The sequence below is a fragment of the Mytilus galloprovincialis genome, chromosome 9 (genome assembly GCF_965363235.1).
Source record: "Mytilus galloprovincialis chromosome 9, xbMytGall1.hap1.1, whole genome shotgun sequence".
Classification (NCBI taxonomy): domain Eukaryota; kingdom Metazoa; phylum Mollusca; class Bivalvia; order Mytilida; family Mytilidae; genus Mytilus; species Mytilus galloprovincialis.
The window spans coordinates 24,205,647-24,231,924 of record NC_134846.1 but is presented as its reverse complement, the minus strand read 5'-3'; the positions used below and the strand labels follow the sequence as shown (position 1 = coordinate 24,231,924).

General features: G+C 32.6%; 1 protein-coding gene and 1 long non-coding RNA gene across 2 annotated transcripts in view; one reads left to right on the top strand and one right to left on the bottom strand.

Moving 5' to 3' along the window:
• The window catches only part of LOC143044678 (DNA-directed RNA polymerase III subunit RPC1-like), a 77,936-nt gene that overhangs the window by 17,583 nt on the left and 34,075 nt on the right, over window positions 1–26,278 (top strand). Inside the window, exons 9-21 of the mRNA XM_076216742.1 lie at window positions 197–274; window positions 3,143–3,280; window positions 4,568–4,719; window positions 5,101–5,242; window positions 5,630–5,770; window positions 8,457–8,526; window positions 11,180–11,307; window positions 11,786–11,921; window positions 16,078–16,242; window positions 16,850–16,934; window positions 18,583–18,670; window positions 19,896–20,007; window positions 23,435–23,548. Coding sequence (XP_076072857.1) covers window positions 197–274; window positions 3,143–3,280; window positions 4,568–4,719; window positions 5,101–5,242; window positions 5,630–5,770; window positions 8,457–8,526; window positions 11,180–11,307; window positions 11,786–11,921; window positions 16,078–16,242; window positions 16,850–16,934; window positions 18,583–18,670; window positions 19,896–20,007; window positions 23,435–23,548 — 1,549 coding nt within the window. The remainder of the gene's footprint in view (window positions 1–196; window positions 275–3,142; window positions 3,281–4,567; window positions 4,720–5,100; window positions 5,243–5,629; window positions 5,771–8,456; window positions 8,527–11,179; window positions 11,308–11,785; window positions 11,922–16,077; window positions 16,243–16,849; window positions 16,935–18,582; window positions 18,671–19,895; window positions 20,008–23,434; window positions 23,549–26,278) is intronic.
• Window positions 1–26,278, bottom strand: part of LOC143044680 (uncharacterized) — a 154,618-nt gene that overhangs the window by 97,766 nt on the left and 30,574 nt on the right. The window lies entirely within an intron of this gene.

Here is a 26,278-nt window from a genome sequence, read left to right as displayed (position 1 = left end):
TTTTCCAAAGAAACATTTGTCCTTCGATATCATGTCTATGTATTATAAATCATTGCAAACGGAGAAAAGTTTTTCTTTTAACTACCAACACCATAAAAAACAAAATGAAAAATAAAATCAATTTACTATAACACATGTACTTATTTCATCGAAAATTTTAACCATTATACATGTTCATCTTTCTATCGATTTTCAGGAAGACTGGGATTTCTTACAGTTACAAGTAGCTCTCTTATATAACAGTGAAACCTCAGGAATTCCACTACATATGATGGTAAATATAACATGTATAAGTCTGACAGATCCTGATATAAGTTTTTACTTTTACTTTGTCACTGTTTTACATGTCATACCCTTATTTAAGGTTGTGTTGTTTCCTAACTGGGTTAACTTTAAAAATTCAGACATCTTCATGGCATCATTATTATTAGCTCACCTGACCTGAAAGGTCAAGTGAGCTTTTCTCATCACTTGGCGTCCGTCGTCCGTCGTCCGTCGTCCATCGTCCTTCGTCCGTAAACTTTTACAAAAATCTTCTCCTCTGAAACTACTTGGCCAAATTTAACCAAACTTGGCCACAATCATCCTTGGGGTATGTAGTTTAAAAAATATGTCCGATGACCTGGCCATCAAACTAAGATGGCCGCCATGGCTAAAAATAGAACACAGGTGTAAAATGCAGTTTTTGGCTTATAACTAAAAAACCAAAGCATTTAGAGCAAATCTGACGGGGTTTAATTGTTTATCAGGGCAAGATCTATCTGCCCTGCAATTTTCAGATGGATCAGACAACTGGTTGTTGGGTTGCTGCCCCTGAATTGGTAATTTTAAGGAAATTTTGCAGTTTTTGGTTATTATCTTGAATACTATTATAGATAGAGATTAACTGTAAACAGCAATAATGTTCAGCAAAGTAAGATTTACAAATAAGTCAACATGATCGAAATGGTAAGTTGACCCCTTTAGGAGTTACTGCCCTTTATAGTAAATTTTTAACCATTTTTCGTAAATCTTAGTAATCTTTTACAAAAATTTTCTCCTCTGAAACTACTTGTCCAAATTTAACCAAACTTGTCAACAATCATGTTTGGGGTATCTAGTTTAAAAAATGTGTCCGGTGACCTGGCCATCCAACCAAGATGACCACCATGGCTAAAAATAGGACATAGGGGTAAAATGCAGTTTTTGGCTTATAACTCAAAAACCAAAGCATTTAGAGCAAATCTGTCAGGGTTTAATTGTTTATCAGGTCAAGATCTATCTGCCCTGCAATTTTCAGATGGATCAGACAACTGGTTGTTGGGTTGCTGCCCCTGAATTGGTAATTTTAAGGAAATTTTGCAGTTTTTGGTTATTATCTTGAATACTATTATAGATAGAGATAAACTGTAAAGAGCAATAATGTTCAGCAAAATAAGACCTACAAATAAGTCTATATGACCAAAATTGTCAGTCAACCCCTTAAGGAGTTATTGCCCTTTATAGTCAATTTTAACAACTTTTTCTTCTTTTTTTGTAACTTGTACAAAAATCTTCTTCTCTGAAACTACTGTGCCAAATTTAAACTAACTTGGCCACAACCATTATTGTGGTATATAGTTTAAAAAATGTGTCTGATGACATCACCTACCAAACAAAATGGACGACATGGCTAAAATTAGAACATAGTGGTAAAATGCAGTTTTTGCTTTATATCTTTGAAACTAAGACATTTAGGGCAAATCTTTCAAGATTTAAATGTCCATCAGAATAAGATCTATCCCCTCACAAATTTTCAGATGAATCCTTCAACCCGTTGTTGGGTTGCTGCCTTAAAATTGGTAATTTTAAGGAAATTTTGCAGTTTTTAACCGGATTTTTGTGACAAAAATGTCGGTTATTGATTTGGAGATGGAGTTTCCAGTCGTGTCCGTGCATTTATGCATGAACTGTTCTACCAAAGCTTCCGAAATTTTAATATGCTGTTACTGATGACAAAATGGAGGTCAAGTTCAATAATGACGATTTTGACTTTTACCGTTCAGGAGTTATGGTTCTTGAAAGATTGAAAAATGGTGTTTCCCGTCGTGTCCGTGCATTTTCTCATGAACCATTCAACCAAAGCTTTTGAAATTTTAATATGTTGTTACTGATGACAAAATAGATGTCAAGTTCAATAATGACGATTTGACTTTTACCGTTCAGGAGTTATGGTTTTTGAAAGATCGTAAAATGGCGTTTCCATTCACGTTGTTGCATTTACTCATGAACCATTCAATCTAAGCTTTTCAAATTTTAATATGTTGATACTGATGACAAAATGGAGGTCAAATTTGATATTGACAATTTTCACTTTCACCATTCATCAGTAATGGTTCTTGTGATATTGCCAGGACACAAATAAATGTTAATAAATCCGGTTTGCTTTCGTTGTGACAGCCTCTTGTTGGTTATTATCTTGAATACTATTATAGATAGAGATAAACTGTAAACAGCAATAATGTTCAGCAAAGTAATTCTACAAATAAGTCAACATGACCAAAAATGTCAGAGAACCCCTTAAGGAGTTATTGTCCTTTATAGTCAATATTGAACAACTTTTCGTCATTTTTGTAACTTGTACAAAAATCTTCTTTTCTAAAATACGGCCAAATTTAGCCAAACTTGGCCACAATCATTACTAGGGTATCTATTTTAAAAAAGTGTCTAATGACCCCGCCTACCGACCAAGATGGCCGACATCAGTAAATACAGTAACAGGTGAGCGACACAGGCTCTTGAGAGCCTCTAGTTTACTATGGCTAGCCTTAATTTATTATGCTATTTACATTTAATGTCAAGAAATGATATCATTTGACATTGTGTTGAAAATATTTCGTAACAACCTAAACCTGCTTTCTTTGCAAACATTGTTGCAAGTTTTAAATTCTTTTAATATACATGTACTGTAAATTCAGAAATCATTGATTGTTTTTAATTTTGCGAGTTTAATTATTAGTATTGAAGAAAAGCTGTTTTCTTTTTTACCACCCCTATCTATTTGCAATTCATGCAATAATAAAAACATGACAAACATTTCTGTAACTCAAGTTACTTTACTGGAAATCTAAGATACTTTTGTAACCATGTAGAAAATCAAATAAGTTTTTTTTTTCTATTTTAGCCAAAAAAATCAACAAGAGGATTTGTTCAAAGGTTAAAGGGTAAACAGGGTCGTTTCCGAGGTAACCTGTCAGGAAAGCGTGTAGATTACTCCGGAAGAACTGTTATCTCTCCAGACCCAAACATGAGAATTGATCAGGTATCAATAATATGTAGCATATTAATCTATTGTAATAAAAATTCATAATTTCTAATGAAATTTGTAGATTTAGTTAACAAAGTCATTATAATTGTATAAAGTAACATTTGTTTACAGAGGAAAAATGTTTTAACGTTAAATAAGCTACAATTAAAAATTGCTTGCTAGTCCCTCTCTGTGATTAATATTAGATAACTCTGGTTAATTTCCCAATCAATCTATTGTGAAGGGGAGATAAATAATTTGATTTACATTTATAGTCCTTTTCAAAAATGATGAACGCTTCTTTATATTGGTATGTAATCATTTTAAACGTTTCAAATTTATGAAATTATATTCGTACACCAATAACAAAAACTGAAATATATTGAATTGATACATTTTGTGATTATTCAAATTATATCAGAAACCTAAACTTAATTATAAAATAATGAACCTGTTAAAGGGATACAATACTTGCATAACTTTTTCGAATCGGCACATAATACAAAGGAATGTCACTCTTGCATACGAATGGCACATCAATATAATTAATTAACTGTGCATTCGTGCTCCATCTTCAATGATGATTCTAAATTATAAATATAACTAACAGTTGTTAATCTATAGATAGTGAAGACTAATGAAAGCTAACCCACTGGAAAAATATTTCTTTGCATTTTTTTAAAACTTCCTCAGAAAAATGATTGAGCCACTTGACTTTCATAGCTCATAATTAACGTTTTTACACAATATTTTAATAAAGTAGTTTAAGATTATTCGCTTCTCAAAGTGTAAGACGCAAAAAAAAAATCATATCCTTGCATCATCTTACCCAAATACAGATTTAATTAAGTCCTGAACATTTTGACATTTCTTCGTCTATTTATTTTTATCAAAACCAGTTTAAACAAATCACCAGTACATGTTAAGATCCCACTAAATACCTATATCCTGATAATTTGCAATAATATGTTATAATTCTGAGCTATTTATACTGTCAAAGCGAAAATAGAAATGCAATCAAAACCCTAATGATAATAATATTTTCTTGGGTTTATCACACCTGAAAAATGTACAGAGGCATTTTCCATTATGGAAATGTTCATATGAAGTATTAAAATATTTGATTTCATATTAATTTCCATCAAAAATTTCCAATTTTCTGAGAGGTATGTTTGACTTCAATCTTAATTTAAAATAATTAATGAATTGTGATATTATTTAAAAAAATAAAATATTTGACTCTTTGCAAGAAGACAAACCTCTTTAGAAGTTACATTTGAAATGAGAAATTTTCATATATAGGTGGCAGTTCCAGAACATGTTGCTAGGATACTGACATATCCAGAAAGAGTAACTAAGTCAAATATACAGTTTCTAAGAGAACTTGTTCTGAATGGCTGTGACCATCATCCTGGTGCTAACTTTGTACAACAGAAAGAAACACACTTAAAAAAGTAAGACTTCATAATAAATATTTCAAATAAAGTTATAGTGCTGAAAAGGATGAATAAGAAATCTGTAATTGGCAAAATATCAACATAATAGAATTGACATGTTTGTTCATGCAAGACAAGTATACAAATATAAGTTATATATTAAATTTTGTTCATATCTGTAAATCTGTTTGGCAAGATTGATTAAGGTCCCTTTCTCTTAACTCCATAATCTTTCATCAACATTTTAGTATTTCTATAAGATGTGTATAGTTTTAGCATAAAGAAAAACACAATGAGTTAGATAAAAACCTTTAAACATCAGCAACTATATTATTATCATCATTATATTATTATTTAGTGTTTGTTTTCATATCTGATGCTAAACATTTATTATTTTAGATTTTTAAGATATGGCAACAGAGAGCGAATAGCTAAAGATTTAAAATATGGAGACATTGTTGAAAGACATCTTATTGATGGAGATGTTGTACTGTTTAACAGACAGCCATCTCTACATAAACTTAGTATCCAGGCATTCTTTGTAAGATATATTTAAGACTTAGTATCCAGGCTTTCTATGTAAGATAAATTTAAGGCATTCAGGAATATATATGTCATATTTGTTTGTTGAATTAATAGAATTGTTGATTAACATCATAGAAATTCAGTAAAAGAGATCATATAATTTGGAAAAAAGTTCTGAAGGGAAAAAGTCTTAGTGAATTGCATGGATTCCTAGAAATATTGAAGTCAGTATTTATATTTATTATATAGAGTAAGATCCAATTAAATTATACACAAAATAATTAATCAAGAACCAAGGTTTGTTTTGAATTCTGTGGTTCTGGTTCAAACAGCTATTGAACAAAATCAAAAATATATAAATATAGACAAGAGTTGTATAACTGAATGTATTTGTTAATTGTAGGCAAAAGTGATGCCACATAGAACCTTTAGGTTTAATGAGTGTTGCTGTAATCCATTCAATGCAGATTTTGATGGAGATGAGATGAATCTTCACCTTCCACAGACAGAAGAAGCCAAGGCAGAGGCTCTTATACTCATGGGGGTTAGTTTGTATCATACATAAAAGTTTTAATATTTTGGATATGCTGGAACTCAAGGTATCTTTCTACAGTTGAAAAAGCAAAATTTTGATATTGTTAAAGAAATCAAAATGAACCCAAAAGATAAATGTTTTTACAGTTACTTTTTTGTAGGGGGGAATGGGCAGCAGTACATTTTGGTATAATTAGGAATTGTGTCAAAATATGGAAATTATGCTTTCATACAGCAAAATTGTATAGGCACAACAAATTATTTTGACCTGGTATTTGGAAAAATTATTAAATGTATCTATTCTTTGCCCTACTGTAATAATAATTACAAGTTTCTTGTTGCTGAAATAGATAACTGGGTGGTCTTCTTGTCAAGATGAGAAAAGTTTTCCTCTATTAGATAGATATCTCTTTGGGATGATATCTAAGATTTTTGAATTTACACATTATTCAATTGTATTGAAGAAAGTTCAGAAGAAATAGTCTGCAGAGTTTCTATTGCAATTCTTATAAAACCTACCATGAATTGATAACATGTATGCAAACTGATTTGTGTTATGCTGATTATACAGAGTATAGTGTTTAGATAATAAATACACTATTGTAATCATTGTTAACTGATTTTATATTATTAATCATTGCCTTTTTGGCTGTAGTATTAAAAAAGGAAAAAGGATTCCCTACTTTTTTGTTTGTTAGACTTATGACTATATTTCAATCAGTAAATAAAAAGTCAGTTTTACAACCTACTAATAAAAAAATTGCATATATTTTCTTAAATAGATCAGACTTAAATTTTATGTCTCCTATTTAAGCTACACATTTGTATTTTTATGAGTAGCCTGGCCAGCATGGTCAAGAAGGTTTTTGAGTTTAGCATTGCTGTCAATGTGTGTATAGGTTAACATGTAAAAGATATAAATTTGACAATTCATAGATGGTAAAGTGTTGATTTAAAATATATTTGTTTTTATACGACCGCAAATATTGGTCGTATATTGGTATCACGTTGGCGTCGTCATCGTCATCTGTTGTCGTCGTCGTTGTTATCTGAAGACTTTTGGTTTTCGCACTATAACTTTAGTATAAGTGAATAGAAATCTATGAAATTTAAACACAAGGTTTATGACCATAAAAATAAGGTTGGGATTGATTTTGGGAGATTTGGTCCCAACAGTTTAGGAATTGGGGGCCAAAAAAGGGCCCAAATAAGCATTATTCTTGGTTTTTTCGCACAATAACTTTAGTATAAGTAAATAGAAATCAATGAAATTTAAACACAAGGTTTATGAACACAAAAGAAAGGTTGGGATTGATTTTGGGAGTTGTGGTCCCAACAGTTTAGGAATTAGGGGCCAAAAAGGGGCCCAAATAAGCATTTTTCTTGGTTTTCGCACCATAACTTAAGTATAAGTAAATAGAAATATATGAAATTTAAACACAAGGTTTATGACCATAAAAGGAAGGTTGGGATTGATTTGGGAGTTTTGGTCCCAACAGTTTAGGAATAAGGGGCCCAAAGGGTCCAAAATTAAACTTTGTTTGAATTCATCAAAAATTGAATAATTGGGGTTCTTTGATATGCCGAATCTAACTGTGTATGTAGATTCTTAATTTTTGGTCCCATTTTCAAATTGGTTTACATTAAGGTCCAAAGGGTCCATTATTAAACTAAGTTTGATTTTAACAAAAATTGAATTCTTGGGGTTTTTTCATATGCTGAATCTAAACATGTACTTAAAATTTTGATTATTGGCCCAGTTTTCAAGTTGGTCCAAATTGGGGTCCAAAATTAAACTTCTTTGATTTCATCAAAAATTGAATTTCTTGGGGTTTTTTTTGATATGCTGAATCTATACATGTACATAGATTTTTTTTTATTATTGGCCCAGTTTTCAAGTTGGTCCAAATCGTGGTCCAAAATTAAACTTTGTTTGATTTCAACAAAAATTGAATCCTTGGGGTTCTTTGATATGCTGAATCTAAACATGTACTTATAATTTTTATTATGGGCCCAGTTTTCAAGTTTGTCCAAATCATGGTCCAAAATTAAATTTGTTTGATATCCACAAAAAATGAATCCTGGGGGTTCTTTGATATGCCGAATCTAAACCTGTATTTAGATTTTTGATTATAGGCCCAGTTTTCAAGTTGGTCTAAATTGCTGTCCAAAATAAAAGTTTGTTTGATTTCAACAAAAGTTGTATATATGTTTTTTTTTTATATATACTTAATCTAACCATGTATTTAGATTTTTGATGTTTGGACCCGGTTATCAGATTGGTCCACATTGAGGTCTAAAGGATCCAAAATTGAACTTTATTTGATTTCATCAAAAATTGAATTCTTGGGGTTCTTTGATATGCTGAATCTAACCATGTATTTAGATTTTGGATATTAGACCATGATAGGTAATGTCCAATTTAAAATTTAAAGTTTTTAAGTTTAAGTTCTAAGATCACATTCATTATGTGTCAGAAACCTGTGTTGTGTCAACTATTTAATCACAATCCAAATTCAGAACTGTATCAAGCTTGTATGTTGTGTCCATACTTGCCCCAATGTTCAGGGTTCGAACTCCCTGCGGAGCATCTGGTTATGTTATGTTTTTCAAATTCTCTCATGACAGCTGTTCATTTGTCATGGTAGAGATTAACATGCATTTAAATAAGAGTATTTGGCTTTCTATATTTCTAGTCAAAGTCGAATATGGTTACACCCAGAAATGGTGAACCTCTGATAGCTGCTATACAGGATTTCATCACAGGTAAGGATTAGCATTTAAGGAGAAGATGCTTAAGTCAATGACCTGAGTTTCTTGTAATTATAATGTTATTGAAATTATTGAAACGATACATGTCTAGATACTAAACTAAGATCTGTGTGCATGTTTTATTACATTTGCATTATCAACAACCAAAAGTTTCATTCAGTGATTGTTGTGCTAAATAGCTTTTGAGTCTGTTTGCCAAGTTAAACAAATCAGGACATTGATAAACAATCAACAAAGAGTATGTGGGTCAAAGGGGGGGGGGGAGTAGATTGATACATTTTTGTATATTTTCTATGCATTCCCATTTGTTAATGAAAGTTTTCCTAACAGTTGTTTATAATTTGGTGTATTTAATTTGTTCTTTAAGAATCAGTTATTACTATTTACTTCCAGTGCATGTTTTCGTTGTATTGTCACAGCTTTCCACACACTTGCCCTGTTTAGTGTCCAGAGTACATGGAGACCATCAAGCTTTTTCCTTTACACTTGTTTTTAGCTCACCTAGCTCGTCGTCCGTCGTCGTTAACTTTTACAAAAATCTTCTCCTCTGAAACATGGCCGCCATGGCTAAAAATAGAACATAGGGATAAAATGCAGTTTTTGGCTTATAACTCAAAAACCAAAGCATTTAGAGCAAATCTGACTGGGGTAAAATTGTTTATCAGGTCAAGATCTATCTGCCCTCAAATTTTCAGATGAATCGGACAACCCGTTGTTGGGTTGCTGCCCCTGAATTGGTAATTTTAAGGAAATGTTTGCTATTTTTGGTTATTTTCTTGAATATTATTATAGATAGAGATAATGTAAATAGAAAAAATGTTCAGCAAAGTAAGATTTACAAATAAGTCAACAGGTCAAAAATGGTCAGTTGACCCCTTTAGGAGTTATTGCCCTTTATAGTCAATTTTTAACCATTTTTCGTAAATCTTAGTAATCTTTAACAAAAATCTTCTCCTCTGAAACTACTGGGCCAAATTAATCCAAACTTGGCCACAATCATATTTGGGATATCTAGTTTAAAAAATGTGTGGCGTGACCCCGCCAACCAACCAAGATGGCCGCCATGGCTAAAAATAGAACATAGGGATAAAATGCAGTTTTTGGCTTATAACTCAAAAACCAAAGCATTAAGAGCAAATCTGACTGGAGTAAAAATTGTTTATCAGGTCAAGATCTATCTGCCCTCAAATTTTCAGATGAATCGGACAACCCGTTGTTGGGTTGCTGCCCCTGAATTGGTAATTTTAAGGAAATGTTTGCTATTTTTGGTTATTTTCTTGAATATTATTATAGATGGAGATAAACTGTAAATAGAAAAATGTTCAGCAAAGTAAGATTTACAAATAAGTCAACAGGTCAAAAATGGTCAGTTGACCCCTTTAGGAGTTATTGCCCTTTATAGTCAATTTTTAACCATTTTTCGTAAATCTTAGTAATCTTTTACAAAAATCTTCTCCTCTGAAACTACTTGGCCAAATTAATCCAAACTTGGCCACAATCATATTTGGGATATCTTGTTTAAAAAATGTGTGGCGTGACCCCGCCAACCAACCAAGATGGCCACCATGGCTAAAAATAGAACATAGGGGTAAAATGCAGTTTTTGGCTTATAACTCATAAAACCAAAGCATTTAGAGCAAATCTGACAGCAGTAAAAGTGTTTATCAGGTCAAGATCTATCTGTCCTGAAATTTTCAGATGAATCGGACAACCTGTTGTTGGGTTGCTGCCCCTGAATTGGTAATTTTAAGGAAATTTTGCTGTTTTTTGTTATTATCTTGAATATTATTATAGATAGAGATAAACTGTAAACAGCAATAATGTTCAGCAAAGTAAGATTTACAAATAAGTCAGCATGACCAAAATGGTCAGTTGACCCCTGAAGGAGTTATTGCCCTTTATAGTCAATTTTTAACCATTTTTTCGTAAATCTTAGTAATCTTTTACAAAAATCTTCTTCTCTGAAACTACTGGGCCAAATTAAACTAAACTTGACCACAGTCATCATTGGGGTAACTTGTTTAAAAAATGTGTGACGTGACCTTGCCAATCAACCAAAATGGCTGCCACGGCTAATAATAGAACATGGGGTAAAATGCAGTTTTTGGCTTATAACTCAAAAACCGAAGCATTAAGAGAAAATCTGACAAACTGTATACAGCAATAACGTTCAGCAAAATAAGATCTACAAATAAGTTTACATGACCAAAATAGTCAATTGACCCCTTAAGGAGTTATTGCCCTTTATAGTTAATTTTTAACATTTTTCATAAATTTTTGTTAATTTTTAGAAAATATTTTCCACTGTAATTACTGGGCCAAGTTCATTATAGATAGAGATAATTGTAGCAACAAGAATGTTCAGTAAAGTAAGATCTACAAACACATCACTATCACCAAAACACAATTATGTCATGAATTTATCCGTGTCCATTGTTTAATATGCACAAGACCAAGGTGAGCGACACAGGCTCTTTAGAGCCTCTAGTTTTAGTTAGACATAATCGTTCAAGTATATAAAAGATATTATTAAATTATTAAATACCAAATAGTAGCTTTCCATAACACATTAATGTTTTCACAGTTCAATTGTATATTCTATTTTTAACTATATTTTATGCATTATATAGAGAATTATTTATTTTAGGGGCCTATTTACTGACACAGAAAGATGTGTTTTTTGATCGAGCAAAGGCATGTCAGCTGATATCATCCATGTTAACTGGTATTGATAGTACTGTCAGAATAGATCTTCCTCCTCCAGCAGTTTTTAAGGTACAGATAATAGAAGTATTAAATTTTAACTGTTATCAAGATGCTTTATGTATCTGTAGAACAGGGAGTTTTGTACAATTATTGGTCATTTAGTTATATTATACATTTGTAACACTGTATTAATATAAAAATTGTTTCATCTTATATGTCTAATTAATTTTGCAGGTGCTTATCATGAGCTAAATGTAATGATAAAACTGAATCAAAAGCTTTTAGTATGCTGGTCCTTAGTATCAACATATATACATTCTTTGATGTTCACAGGATATTCTTTTGAATATTAAATGCTGTAATGTGTTTATAAATACATCCAATATCTTGTAAAAACATACATGTATAATATTTAAAATGCAATAGTTTACAGTTGAACCTCAGCAAGTTGAAGTCAAGGATACTGGTCAAAACCGTTAGACTTATTCAAATCTCTCATATATGCATGAATATATCATACCAGTGATGAAGGTATTTTATATTTTAGCCATGTAAGTTGTGGACTGGGAAGCAGATTTTCAGTGTTTTATTGAGACCAAACATTGACTGTCCTGTACGAGTAAATCTTAGAACTAAAGGAAAGAACTATTCTAATAACGAAGATCTCTGTTTCAATGATTCATGTGAGTTTTTTAATTATTTTTATTTTTTTTTATTTGTTTAAACTACTATATGAACTATGAGCTAACAGATATTTTTGTTTTGTTATAGATAGAAATGAACCACAACTATTTGATGATACATGTATAAACCTTCACGTTTTAAATGAATCATTGAGAGACCGAAAGACATTGTATCCTGTCAGACACATAACACTGTGGATTCATTTCATGGGTACCAATTTCTTGGATTGAGGAAAAATTGTATTTTCGTGGATTCTTAATTTCATGGTTTCGCCAAAGTCAGCATACAAAGCCTATAGAAAGTTTGCACATTGTAAAATATTTAATTCATGGTTAACATATATCCAAGAAAATTGGAACCTTGAAAAGTAATAAATCTACAGTATGTGAATAAAGTATTTAAACTATTTTTTCAGTCAATTAAAAGTGATTATACTTACTCTTTTCTAGACTGTGCTATATTATCAGCAAGTTAACATTTTATAAAGTTCTGCTTTAAACAAACCAGATTAATAGTAAAGAGTCTGTATAAGATTTTTTGATTGCATCAAATTCTAGAAACCACTATAAAGATCCAAAGTATAAATTTTTTCACAAGTACGTACAAAATCATGAATTTCATATATTTTGTTTTGCAATTAATTTTTTGTCGAGCCTGCAACTTTTGTTGCAGAAAGCTCAACATAGGGATAGTGTTCCGGAGGCGGCGGCATTAGCTAACTTCTTTTAAAAAGCTGTATATTTTAGAAGGTGGAAGATCTAGATGCTTCATACTTTGTATATAGATTCCTCATGTTACCAAGTTTCTGTCAGCCACATGTCCAATGTCCTTGACATTATTTTCAGGGTTAAGTGACTACTTGAAAAAAAGTTAAGATTTTTTGTAATGTGAAATTCTCTCTTATTATAAGTAATTGGATAACTATATTTGGTATGTGCGTACCTTGCAAGGTCCTAATGCCCGTCATACAGTTTTCACTTGACCTCGACCTCATTTCATAGAAAGGGAACAAGGTTAAGTTTTGGTGGTCAAGTCCATATCTCTGATACTATAAGTAATAGGTCTAGTATATTTGGTGTATGGAAGGACTGTAAGGTGTACATGTCCAACTGGCAGGTGTCATCTGACCTTGACCTCATTTTCATGGTTCAGTGGTTAAAGATAAGTTTTTGTGTTTTTGTCTGTTTTTAGCTCACCTGGCCCCAAGGGCCAAGTGAGCTTTTCTCGTCACTTGGCGTCCGGCGTCCGGCGTCGTCGTCCGTCGTTAACTTTTACAAAAATCTTCTCCTCTGAAACTACTGGGCCAAATTAAACCAAGCTTGGCCACAATCATCATTTGGGTATCTAGTTTAAAAATTGTGTCCGGTGACCCGGTCAACCAACCAAGATGGCCGCCATGGCTAAAAATAGAACATAGGGGTAAAATGCAGTTTTTGGCTTATAACTCAGAAACCAAAGCATTTAAAGCAAATCTGACATGGGTTAAATTGTTTGTCAGGTCAACATCTATCTGCCCTGAAAATTTCAGATGAATTGGTCAACCCATTGTTGGGTTGCTGCCCCTGAATTGACAATTTTAAGGAAATTTTGCTGTTTTTGGTTATTATCTTGAATAATATTATAGATAGAGATAAACTATAAACAGCAATAATGTTCAGCAAAATTAGATTTACAAATAAGTCTATACTACTGAAATGGTCAGTTGACCCCTTTAGGAGTTATTGCTCTTTATAGTCAATTTTTAACCATTTTTTGTAAATCTGAGTAATCCTTTACAAAAATCTTCTCCTCTGAAACTACTGGGCCAAATTAAACCAAACTTGGCCACAATCATCATTGGGGTATCTAGTTTAAAAATTGTGTCCATTGACCCGGTCAAGCAACCAAGATGGCCACCATGGCTAAAAATAGATAATAGGGGTAATTTGCAGTTTTTGGCTTATAACTACAAAATTAAAGCATTTAGAGAAAATCTGAAATAGGGTGAAATTGTTTATCAGGTCAAGATCTATCTGCCCTGAAAATTTGAGATGAATCGAACAACCAGTTGTTGGGTTTCTGCCTCTGAATTGGTAATTTTAAGGAAATTTTGCTGTTTTTGGTTATAATCTTGAATAATATTATAGATAGAGATAAACAGTGAACAGCAATAATGTTCAGCAAAGTAAGATTTACAAATAAGTCAACACGACCGATATGGTCAGTTGACCCCTTTAGGAGTTATTGCCCTTTATAGTAAATTTTTTACATTTTTCATAAATTTTTGTAGATTTTTAGAAAATATTTTCCACTGTAATTACTGGGCCAAGTTCATTATAGATAGAGATAATTGTAGCAACAAGAATGTTCGGTAAAGTAAGATCTATAAACACATCACCATCATCAAAACACAATTTTGTTATGAATTTATCTGTGTCCATTGTTTAATATTCACATAGACCAAGGTGAGCGACACAGGCTCTTGAGAGCCTCTAGTTCATATATTGTATGCAATAGGTCTACTTTATTTGGTGTATGGAATGATTGTAAGGTGTACATGTCTAGCTAGTATGTGTCATCTGACCTTGACCTCATTTTCATGGTTCAGTGGTCAAAGTTAAGTTTTTGAGTTTTGGTCTTTTTATCTAATACTATATGCAAAAAGTCAACCATATTTTGTGTATGGAAATATTTTATAATCTATATGTCAGTCGCTCAGATTGAATTTGACCTTGACCTCATTTTCATGGTTCATTGCTCAGTGTTAAGTTTTTGTGTTTTGGTCCTTTTTTTTAAACTTTAAGTAATAGGTCAATTATATTTGTTGTATGGAAGAATTGTTAGCTGTACATGTGTGCCTGCCGTGGTTCATCTCAGCTTGACCTCATTTTCGTGGTTCAGTGGTCAATTTTTAGTTTTCTGGGTTAATGTTAAGTTTATGTTTAAATTGTAATAAGCTTTATATTTAGGACTATCAACATAATATCAATGATTATTATATCCCACGCAACGGGTTGCGGAGGGTATAATGTTTTTGACCCGTCCGTCCGTCCGTCAGTCCGTCCGTCAGTCCTGTTTCTTGTCATCGCAACTCCTCTCAAACTGCAGAACAGAATTTCACGAAACCTTTTCAGATAATAAGGACATGCTATGTAGTTGTGCATATCGACGGGAAATTGCGATTCATTTTTTTTCTAGGAGTTACGCCCCTTTGAACTTATTTACTTTAATGTACTACTGCAACAGTTTGTCATCGCAACTCCTCTCAAACCACACAACATAATTTCACGAAACCTTTTCAGATAATAAGGACATACTATGTAATTGTGCATATCAACGGGAAATTGCGATTCAATTTTTTTTCTAGGAGTTATGCCCCTTTGAACTTATTTACTTTAATGTACTACTGCAACAGTTTGTCATCGCAACCTCTCAAACCACACAACATAATTTCACGAAACCTTTTCAGATAATAAGGACATACTATGTAGTTGTGCATATCGACGGGAAATTGCGATGCAATTTTTTTTAGGAGTTACGCCCCTTCAAATTATTTACTTTAATGTACTACTGCAACAGTTTATCATCGCAACTCCTCTCAAACCACACAACAGAATTTCATGAAACCTTTTCAGATAATAAGGACATACTACGTAGATGTGCATATCGACAGGAAATAACTATTCAATTTTTTTTCCAGGAGTTACGCCCTTTTGAACTTATTTGCCTAATATACTACTGCAACAGTTTGTCATCGCAACTCCTCTCAAACCACACAACAGAATTTCACAAAACCTTTTCAGATAGTAAGGACATACTATGTAGTTGTGCATATCGACAGGAAATTGTGATTCAATTTTTTTTTCTAGGAGTTACGCCCCTTAGAACTTATTTGTTTCAATGTACTTCTGCAACAGTTTGTCATCGCAACTCCTCTCAAACCACACAACATAATTTCATGAAACTTTGTAGATAATAAGGACATACTATGTAGATGTGCATATTGACAGGAAATTAGGATTCAATTTTTTTTTCTTATACAATTTTTTTTTCTTACACATATTTTATTTCTCCAATGACAATGTTGGGACGTGGGGTATGTGAGCGCGCTCACTAAGGTTCTTTAATTAAAGAAGGCGAGACATTTCAGTGTAAGCACTCTTGTTTTTATGACAGTTATAGTTATTAGGAACAGCCAACTGCTGACTGGATCTATGGATAAAGCCACACTAGGATCAGGATCTAAGACCAATATATTTTACATCATTCTACGAGACTACGGTGAAGTGTATGCGGCAGACACATTATCCAGACTTGCAAGGCTGTGTCCTGCATTCCTCTGTAAGTAGGATTTAAAGGAGATGTCGTGTAGATGTCAATGAGACAAAATATAATTTAAACACATCTAGAGGGCAATATACAGGATTGTTCAGTAGACCAATGTTAATGCAGTAAAGATAAACACTTCACTTGAATTGTCTGAAACACAGATAAAGCAACGGATTCTATAACAAAGATAAGGAATATTTATACTTGTTTTGTTTTACATCTGCTGACTCTAATTTTGGTAGATTATGGTCTTTTTGGTGAAAGAATATTAGTCTTTTATTGTTTAGTATTTGCTGAACAAACAGTCAATAAAGTGACTTGATTATGCAATGAACATTATATGACCTCATTATGTAATAAAGAATAGGGATGTTTAATAGGAAAATAGGTTTTGTTTATGAAAGTAAATTTTATTTTATCATAGTTTTTAAAAAAATAAAAAAAGGATGTATTTATAGAATGTTAATAATAAAAAAGGATGTATTTATAGAATTTTAATAGGAACACATATCAGAACTACCTCTTCAAAAAGGAGAATTACAACAATAATGTTTTATGTTTGAATTTTAATTAAAGTAAATTTATATGTTTTGTAACTGTTGTTGATTTTTTTTTAAAGCAAATCGTGGTTTTTCTATTGGTATTGGAGATGTTACTCCAGGCCAAGGATTGATTAATGCTAAAAACCTTCTTCTTGATGATGGGTAGGTACGGTTTATGTTTCTTCTGGATGATGGGTAGGTACGGTTTATGTTTCTTCTGGATGATGGGTAGGTACAGTTTATGTTTCTTCTGGATGATGGGTAGGTACAGTTTATGTTTCTTCTGGATGATGGGTAGGTACGGTTTATGTTTCTTCTGGATGATGGGTAGGTACGGTTTATGTTTCTTCTGGATGATGGGTAGGTACAGTTTATGTTTCTTCTGGATGATGGGTAGGTACGGTTTATGTTTCTTCTGGATGATGGGTAGGTACAGTTTATGTTTCTTCTGGATGATGGGTAGGTACAGTTTATGTAAGCTAGAACTTTTCATTCTAATAATGATGTGTTTACTTGTATTATTTTCCATATTCTCCTAGTTAAAGACACCTGTAGCTCTGTTGAGCAAGTTAGTCAGTAATATATCAAATCTTGTGAATTTAACAGTAAAATAAGCATCATCATTTGAATTGTTTCACAAACAGAACAGAAGAAATTTTTATTTATAATGTGTTTGAAATATTTTTTTATGCCTCACCTACAGTAGTAAGGAGGTGTTATATGTTTCTGGTTCACTCAAGGTCAGACCTGATGTCAAATAGTAGCAGTTCTTCCCAAAATGTATGGTTTGGATGTGGTCTTGATTGAAATAAGAGCAATAATTTGCTACCTCCAGTTTTCAAAAACTCACTTCTAGTTTCATTTGACTGGTTATTTAATACTGTTTTTTAAACTTGTTTTGGTTTAGGTACTTCAACATAAATTTAGCGCAAATAATGGCTTTTTCCAGTTTACTCAATGACACTTTCCGTTGATTTTTTTAAGGTCATGTGTCTTCCAACTGAATACTATAGATCTTATGGCTTTATCATGTACTAGTTTGAAGTTAGCAAAGGTCATAGTCTAGAACTACAAATTTTCCTTTTACCTTGATCTCAATATTTATTTCAAAGAACTAGAATTTCAAATCAAAAGTCCTCAAGTCTAGGATATGTATGAATAAGAAGTTATACCAACAAACTTATTTTGAATATTGGAGTGGATAAAACTAAAAAGACACCAAAGCACTTCTAACCAAATGTTTTAATTAGTGTGCATTATTTAAAAAAAGTTGTAACTTAAAATTTGGCAAAAAGCTTTATGTCATTAAGTTTTACAGATCCTATAGCTAACTTTTGACCTTGGACTCAGTTTCCTGCTTATGGCACAAGGACTTTATATCAAAAGACTATATGTCTTAAGGAGAAAAGGTTTATCAGTTACATATACTAACCATTTATGTGGAACACAAAAAATTGAATAACTCCTAATGCAAGTAACAAGTTATCAGATGTTGTACAAGACAAACAGATAATCATGAGGAAGTAAGGAGCATTTTGATTTAAAATTATAAGGGAATATCTTTTTCAGTTTCTGGGGAGAAGTGACAAGAAAAACAGTACATGGGGAGATAACTCCCATGTGGAAAAGTGTTCATGTAAAAAGAGTGAGTTTCAAAAGCACAAATAACTGTTGGATATCATATACGAAACATGTTATCCACTTGTTGCGAAACAAAAGTGGCTGAACAGAAAATTATAATTAGTACAAAATCATAAGGTGTTTTCAAAGAGAGGCAGAGAGATCTGATACATTATAAATATAATTACAGGTACAGAAAATGTGATGGTTATATCCAGGATTTAGAGGAAGGAAAACTACGAACTCAACCAGGATGCACTGAAGAAGAAACTTTAGAGGTTAATCCTTGTCTTAATTTTTAAATTCATGGAAACTTGACCTAAAATGTAGTATTATTTATAGAACAGGAAAAGTCTGTGGCTGTATTATAGTTCATATTTGTACAGATCCAATTTAATTTCTTATCTTACCTTGCTAATGAATAGTTACCCCATTATTTTTTGTAACACATGGCAACTTAAGAAAGAATAGAGAATGGAAACTGGTAATGTGTCAATGAGACAACATCCTGAACAAAGATCAGAAAACAGCCAATGGTCACTTATAGGTCTTCAACGCAATGAGAAAATCCTGCACCTAGAGCTGGGCTTCAGTTAGCCCCTAAATTACTTGTTTGATATAAATATTAAATATTAGGATACAAGTTATATAGAGTATATTATGAATCAGCCATATAGATTAAATGATTGATGTTTGCTTTAAGCCACATCAAAGAAAAAAAGGCTATATTATGTTCTTCTCATATATGTTATGATGGTATGATACTAAACCCCTAACAGGAAGGATTGAACCTGATATTCATATGATGAAGACATAATCTTTCAATCAGTGTAATTGAAGTCTGGAGCTGGCATGTCAGTTAACTGCTAGTAGTCTGTTGTTATTTATGTATTATTGTCATTTTGTTTTATTTTCTTTGGTTACATCTTCTGACATCAAACTCAGACATCTCCTGAACTGAATTTTAATGTGCGTATTGTTATGCGTTTACTTTTCTACATTGGCTAGAGGTATAGGGGGAGGGTTGAGATCTCATAAACATGTTTAACCCCGCCGCATTTTTGCGCCTGTCCCAAGTCAGGAGACTCTGACCTTTGTTAGTCTTGTTTAATTTTTAATTTTAGTTTCTTGTGTACAATTTGGAGTTTAGTATGGCGTTCATTATCACTGAACTAGTATATATATTTGTTTAGGGGCCAGCTGAAGGACGCCTCCGGGTGCTGCAATTTCTCGCTGCATTGAAGACCTGTTGGTGACCTTCTGCTGTTGTCTGTTCTATGGTCGGGTTGTTGTCTCTTTGACGCATTCCCCATTTCCATTCTCAATTTTATATATCATGGCGAGCAACCAAATAGAGATGATATCCTTTATAATATACTTTACATACATACAATGTATATAAACAATGGAAAAATAACTTTCCATCAAATGTATCTCCTTCTTGTAGAATATCCATGATAATTTTGTCACAGAATAAGTAATTTAAAATACTCAATTTTTCAGGCAATGATTTTGAAGGAGTTGTCAGTTATTAGAGACCACACAGGAAAAGCTTGTTTGAGAGAACTTGATAAAAGTAATAGTCCATTGAATATGGCTATCTGTGGATCAAAAGGTATATGTACTTATAAACAAGATCATTTGCCAAAATATTTTGTTACACACTAACACTCACAAATGATTTTACCTGTATTATACTGCATCAAAGAACTGGTGTTAATATAAAAATAAAAAAAAGATGTGGTATGATTGCCAATGAGACAACTCTCCACAAGAGACAAAAATGACACAGAATTTAACAACTATAGGTCACCATACAGCCTTCACATTGAGCAAAGCCCATACCGCATAGTCAGCTATAAATGGCCTTGAAATGACAATGTAAAACAATTCAAAGGAGAAAACTAACGGCCTTATTTATATAAAAAAATAAATGAAAAACAAATATGTAACCTTACTACATAACATGAAATATGAAATGGCAAAATTTAAACTTGTAAACAAATGCAAGGTGAATTAGTTTCTGATTGGAATCATTGACATTCCTAAATTACTGAACAGATTATTGTCCAATTTGGAGCTCTGCTTTGCCTAATCCAAATTGTAATTATACTTATGAAATAATATTTGAACATTAACTGTGAACCAATATGATGTTTTAGTAAAATTCAAAGCCTCCTAGCTCAATGTGTACAAAAATCTATTTAGTTTAATTCTATGTGTAAACACCACTATACACCTTATCGCTATTTGTCCGCCATTACTGGATATTACACAGGTTCCCGTAAAAATTTGACGTCACAAAACAAAATATCTGACGCCACAATGGAAAAGTGATTTTTGTATGCGTCAAAAGTTCAGCTGCCGGGTCAGCCGGGATTAGCGATAAGGTGTATTGATACACTTCTACATAGAAGCTTGTTTCATAGTACATAAAAAGGTATGTGAGGAATCACAAAAAATACCACACTGTACAGCAGACCACAAAAGAAAAGACAAAAACAAACAAATCTGATCAACACATGTTCAGCTTGACATGGTACATGCACAAAATGTGTTGGTGATGAATCAGTTCTACATACACACTTAAACATTCTATCCCAGGAATAGATCAAACTGTATTTGGGTCATGCTGGGCAAAACATTTCCATTAGGAGGTAATGGTAATATTTTCCTCTGTGGCTCAATCCTTAACTTGAATATTTTATATGGCTCAAGGTCTTCAATGCTCTTCAACTTCATATTCTTTTGGCATTTTAACTAAGATTCAAGTGTCACTGATGAGTATTCTGTAGATCAAACATATTATAAATATAATGTAAATGTTTCATGGAAATCTGGCATACAAAATTATAGCCTGTTATCTTTGATGATTTTTCTTTAGTACATTTGAAGATTTTCCATAACTGTGGAAGAACAGAACAGCAATAAATGCAATACTCCTTTGACATATGAATTTTTAGCTCACCTGGCCCAGAGGGCCAAGTGAGCTTTTCCCATCACTTGGCGTCCATCGTCCGTCGTCCATCGTCCGTCGTCGTCGTCGTCGTTCGTCGTTAACTTTTACAAAAATCTTCTCCTCTGAAACTACTGGGCCAAATTAATCCAAACTTGGCCACAATCATCATTGGGGTATCTAGTTTAAAAAATGTGTGGCGTGACCCGGCCAACCAACCAAGATGGCCGCCATGGCTAAAAATAGAACATAGGGGTAAATGCAATTTTTAGCTTATAACTCAAAAACCAAAGCATTTAGAGCAAATCTGACAGGGGTAAAATTGTTAATCAGGTCAAGATCTTTCTGCCCTCAAATTTTCAGATGAATCCGACAACCCGTTGTTGGGTTGCTGCCCCTGAATTGGTAATTTTAGGGAATTTTTGCTGTTTTTGGTTATTATCTTGAATATTATTATAGATAGAGATAAACTGTAAACAGCAATAATGTTCAGCAAAGTTAGATTTACAAATAAGTCAACATGACCAAAATGGTCAGTTGACCCCTTTAGGAGTTATTGACCTTTATAGTCAATTTTAAACCATTTTTCGTGAATCTTAGATATCTTTTACAAAAATCTTCTCCTCTGAAACTACTGTGCCAAATTAATCCAAACTTGGCCACAGTCATCATTGGGGTATCTAGTTTAAAAAATGTGTGCCGTGACCCGGCCAGCCAACCAAGATGGCCGCCATGGCTAAAAATAGAACATAGGGGTAAAATGCAGTTTTTGGCTTATAACTCAAAAACCAAAGCATTTAGAGCAAATCTGACATGGGTTAAAAGTGTTTATCAGGTCAAGATCTATCTGTCCTGAAATTTTCAGATGAATCCGACAACCCGTGTTTGGTTGCTGCCCCTGAATTGGTAATTTTAGGGAATTTTTGCTGTTTTTGGTTATTATCTTGAATATTATTATAGATAGAGATAAACTGTAAACAGCAATAATGTTCAGCAAAGTTAGATTTACAAATAAGTCAACATGACCAAAATGGTCAGTTGACCCCTTTAGGAGTTATTGACCTTTATAGTCAATTTTAAACCATTTTTCGTGAATCTTAGATATCTTTTACAAAAATCTTCTCCTCTGAAACTACTGTGCCAAATTAATCCAAACTTGGCCACAGTCATCATTGGGGTATCTAGTTTAAAAAATGTGTGCCGTGACCTGGCCAACCAACCAAGATGGCCGCCATGGCTAAAAATAGAACATAGGGATAAAATGCAGTTTTTGGCTTATAACTCAAAAACCAAAGCATTTAGAGCAAATCTGACATGGGTTAAAAGTGTTTATCAGGTCAAGATCTATCTGTCCTGAAATTTTCAGATGAATCCGACAACCCGTTGTTTGGTTGCTGCCCCTGAATTGGTAATTTTAGGGAATTTTTGCTGTTTTTGGTTATTATCTTGAATATTATTATAGATAGAGATAAACTGTAAACAGCAATAATGTTCAGCAAAGTTAGATTTACAAATAATTCAACATGACCAAAATAGTCAATTGACCCCTTAAGGAGTTATTGCCCTTTATAGTTAATTTTTAGCATTTTTCATAAATTTTTGTAAATTTTTAGAAAATATTTTCCACTGTAATTACTGGGCCAAGTTCATTATAGATAAAGATAATTGTAGCAACAAGAATGTTCAGTAAAGTAAGATCTACAAACACATCACCAAAACACAATTATGTCATGAATTTATCTGTGTCCATTGTTTAATATGCACATAGACCAAGGTGAGCGACACAGGCTCTTGAGAGCCTCTTGTTTGTACTGTTACTTGGGAAAGTAAAACAAATATTCTTCAAAAATTTAGTCTGATTTATATTTTACAAATGAAGACAAAACCTTAATTTTGTTTAATTACATTAAATGTATGTTTCATTATTATACGTTATTTTGATTGGTTAACAACAATTTCACGTCATTCTTCATTTCAAAATGAATTGCATAAATTGAAACATACATGATGACACATGTTTCCACAATTAAGTGCACATATAGATAAAAGAAAAAATTGATAGTAATCATGTTTTTTTGTATTGCAGGTTCATTTATCAATATTTCACAGATGATTTCCTGTGTAGGACAACAGGCCATTAGTGGAAAGAGAGTGCCAAATGGATTTGAAGACAGAGCATTGCCTCATTTTGAAAAGCATTGTATGATTTTGAAATTACTCTTACAAATATATAAAAAAAAAAAAGATTTGTGCAATATAAAAATCTTTTGTGCAGTGACTCCTTCTTAAATTACAGAATTTTAATAAAACTTTCTCAATGCAGTATTGTAAATTTGTTTGTTTGTTAGATACAAATGACTTTTGGGGTTGCCTGTAAACAAAAACATGTGCTCTGCCAAACTTTCAAAAGAGGGATTGTATTAGCGCTGTAACTCCAGAACTTTCATATAACTTTTCTCTTTAATGTCATTGTGCTACTCCTGTTTGATAAACCGACCCAAAAAAGAGGTGTTTTTTTCAATCTAAAAAATGTTTGTTAGGTGTGAGTCACAGCCCCGTGTTGAAGACCGTACTTTGACCTACATTGTATAATTGTTTACTTTTACAAATTGTGACTTGGATGGAGAATTGTCTCATAACACATTTTCTTATATCTATCTTTGCCATATTAACAGAGGGGTATACATGTTCCAGACCATATGAGTATTTGGACCGTACGCGTACGGTCCGGACCGTATGCGTATACTCGTACGGTCCGACCATACGCGTACGGTCGGACCGTATGAGTATACGCGTACGGTCCAGCTGATCATACGTTTTGGGATCATATGGGTTAAATTTAAACAAACATTTATCAAAATCTTTATTTTAAGTTATACAAATTGTTATTATTACAAAATAGATGGCCGATGATAAAGTGAATAAGCGAACAATTGAAATTAAATAGTTGCTTAATTGTATATCTGTGAATTCTATTTTGTTACTCTGGCCGAAGGTGACTCTTGCTTCTAATAAGAACGTCGTATTTTTTACATTTACATGTTTTGTTAATGCATGTTCCTTTGCGTATGCATTTCTTTTGTAAAGTTCATAAATATTTTAAAACAATTGTCCTCCCACATTATGTTTACTTCCGATAACTTCAATTTCAATGAGCATACTGAGCTGCAATTAATGAATTACCGGCCTGCAAAATACAGGAGATTAACAGATTAAATAAGCGTGATCTTTTTAAATAATTAAAATATTAAGTTTTTATGTCAAATGTTGTTGAACTTTTTATATTAATTGGAGATATAAGTCATGTTGATCTGTTATATACATTTGTATCTAATAAGCTTGACCAACTTCTTAATATCAGTCAGACCATACGCGTACGGTCCAAATACTCATACGGTCTGGAACATACACATCTAGCAACCATAACTTTTCCAAAAAAGCACTGACAGTCCTTTAATAAAGAAATTAAATGATAGAATATTTAATACATAAAACATTGCTTATCCAAATGAATTTAGGTTTCCCATATCAAAAATTGCAGTTTGTCATATTTATGCAAATGGGGGGAAATGTATTTGTAGTTTTTATGTCAACATTAAAACCTCAGAAATGATTGTGTGTGATTGGGTTTTCTGTCTCTTAAATCTATATTCTTGTCTTGTTTTTATGCCCCATTAATGGGCATTATGTTTTCTGGTCTGTGCGTCCGTTCGTCCGTCTGTTCGTTCGTCCGTCTGTTCGTTCGTCCGTTCGTCCGTTCGTCCGTCTGTCCCGCTTCAGGTTAAAGTTTTTGGTCGAGGTAGTTTTTGATGAAGTTGAAGTCCAATCAACTTGAAACTTAGTACACATGTTCCTTATGATATGATCTTTCTAATTTAAATGCCAAATTAGAGTTTTGACCCCAATTTTACAGTTCACTGATAGAAAATGATAGTGCAAATTTCAGGTTAAAGTTTTTGGCTTCAGGTTAAAGTTTTTGGTCAAGGTAGTTTTTGATGAAGTTGAAGTCCAATCAACTTGAAACTTAGTATACATGTGCCCTATGATATGATCTTTCTAATTTAAATGCCAAATTAGAGTTTTGACCCCAATTTTACGGTTCACTGAACATAGAAAATGATAGTGCAAATTTCAGGTTAAAGTTTTTGGCTTCAGGTTAAAGTTTTTGGTCAAGGTAGTTTTTGATGAAGTTGAAGTCCAATCAACTTGAAACTTAGTATACATGTGCCCTATGATATGATCTTTCTAATTTAAATGCCAAATTAGAGTTTTGACCCCAATTTTACGGTTCACTGAACATAGAAAATGATAGTGCAAATTTCAGGTTAAAGTTTTTGGTCAAGGTAGTTTTTGATGAAGTTGAAGTCCAATCAACTTGAAACTTAGTATACATGTGCCCTATGATATGATCTTTCTAATTTAAATGCCAAATTAGAGTTTTGACCCCAATTTTACGGTTCACTGAACATAGAAAATGATAGTGCAAATTTCAGGTTAAAGTTTTTGGCTTCAGGTTAAAGTTTTTGGTCAAGGTAGTTTTTGATGAAGTTGAAGTCCAATCAACTTGAAACTTAGTATACATGTGCCCTATGATATGATCTTTCTAATTTAAATGCCAAATTAGAGTTTTGACCCCAATTTTACGGTTCACTGAACATAGAAAATGATAGTGCAAATTTCAGGTTAAAGTTTTTGGTCAAGGTAGTTTTTGATGAAGTTGAAGTCCAATCAACTTGAAACTTAGTATACATGTGCCCTATGATATGATCTTTCTAATTTAAATGCCAAATTAGAGTTTTGACCCCAATTTTACGGTTCACTGAACATAGAAAATGATAGTGCAAATTTCAGGTTAAAGTTTTTGGCTTCAGGTTAAAGTTTTTGGTCAAGGTAGTTTTTGATGAAGTTGAAGTCCAATCAACTTGAAACT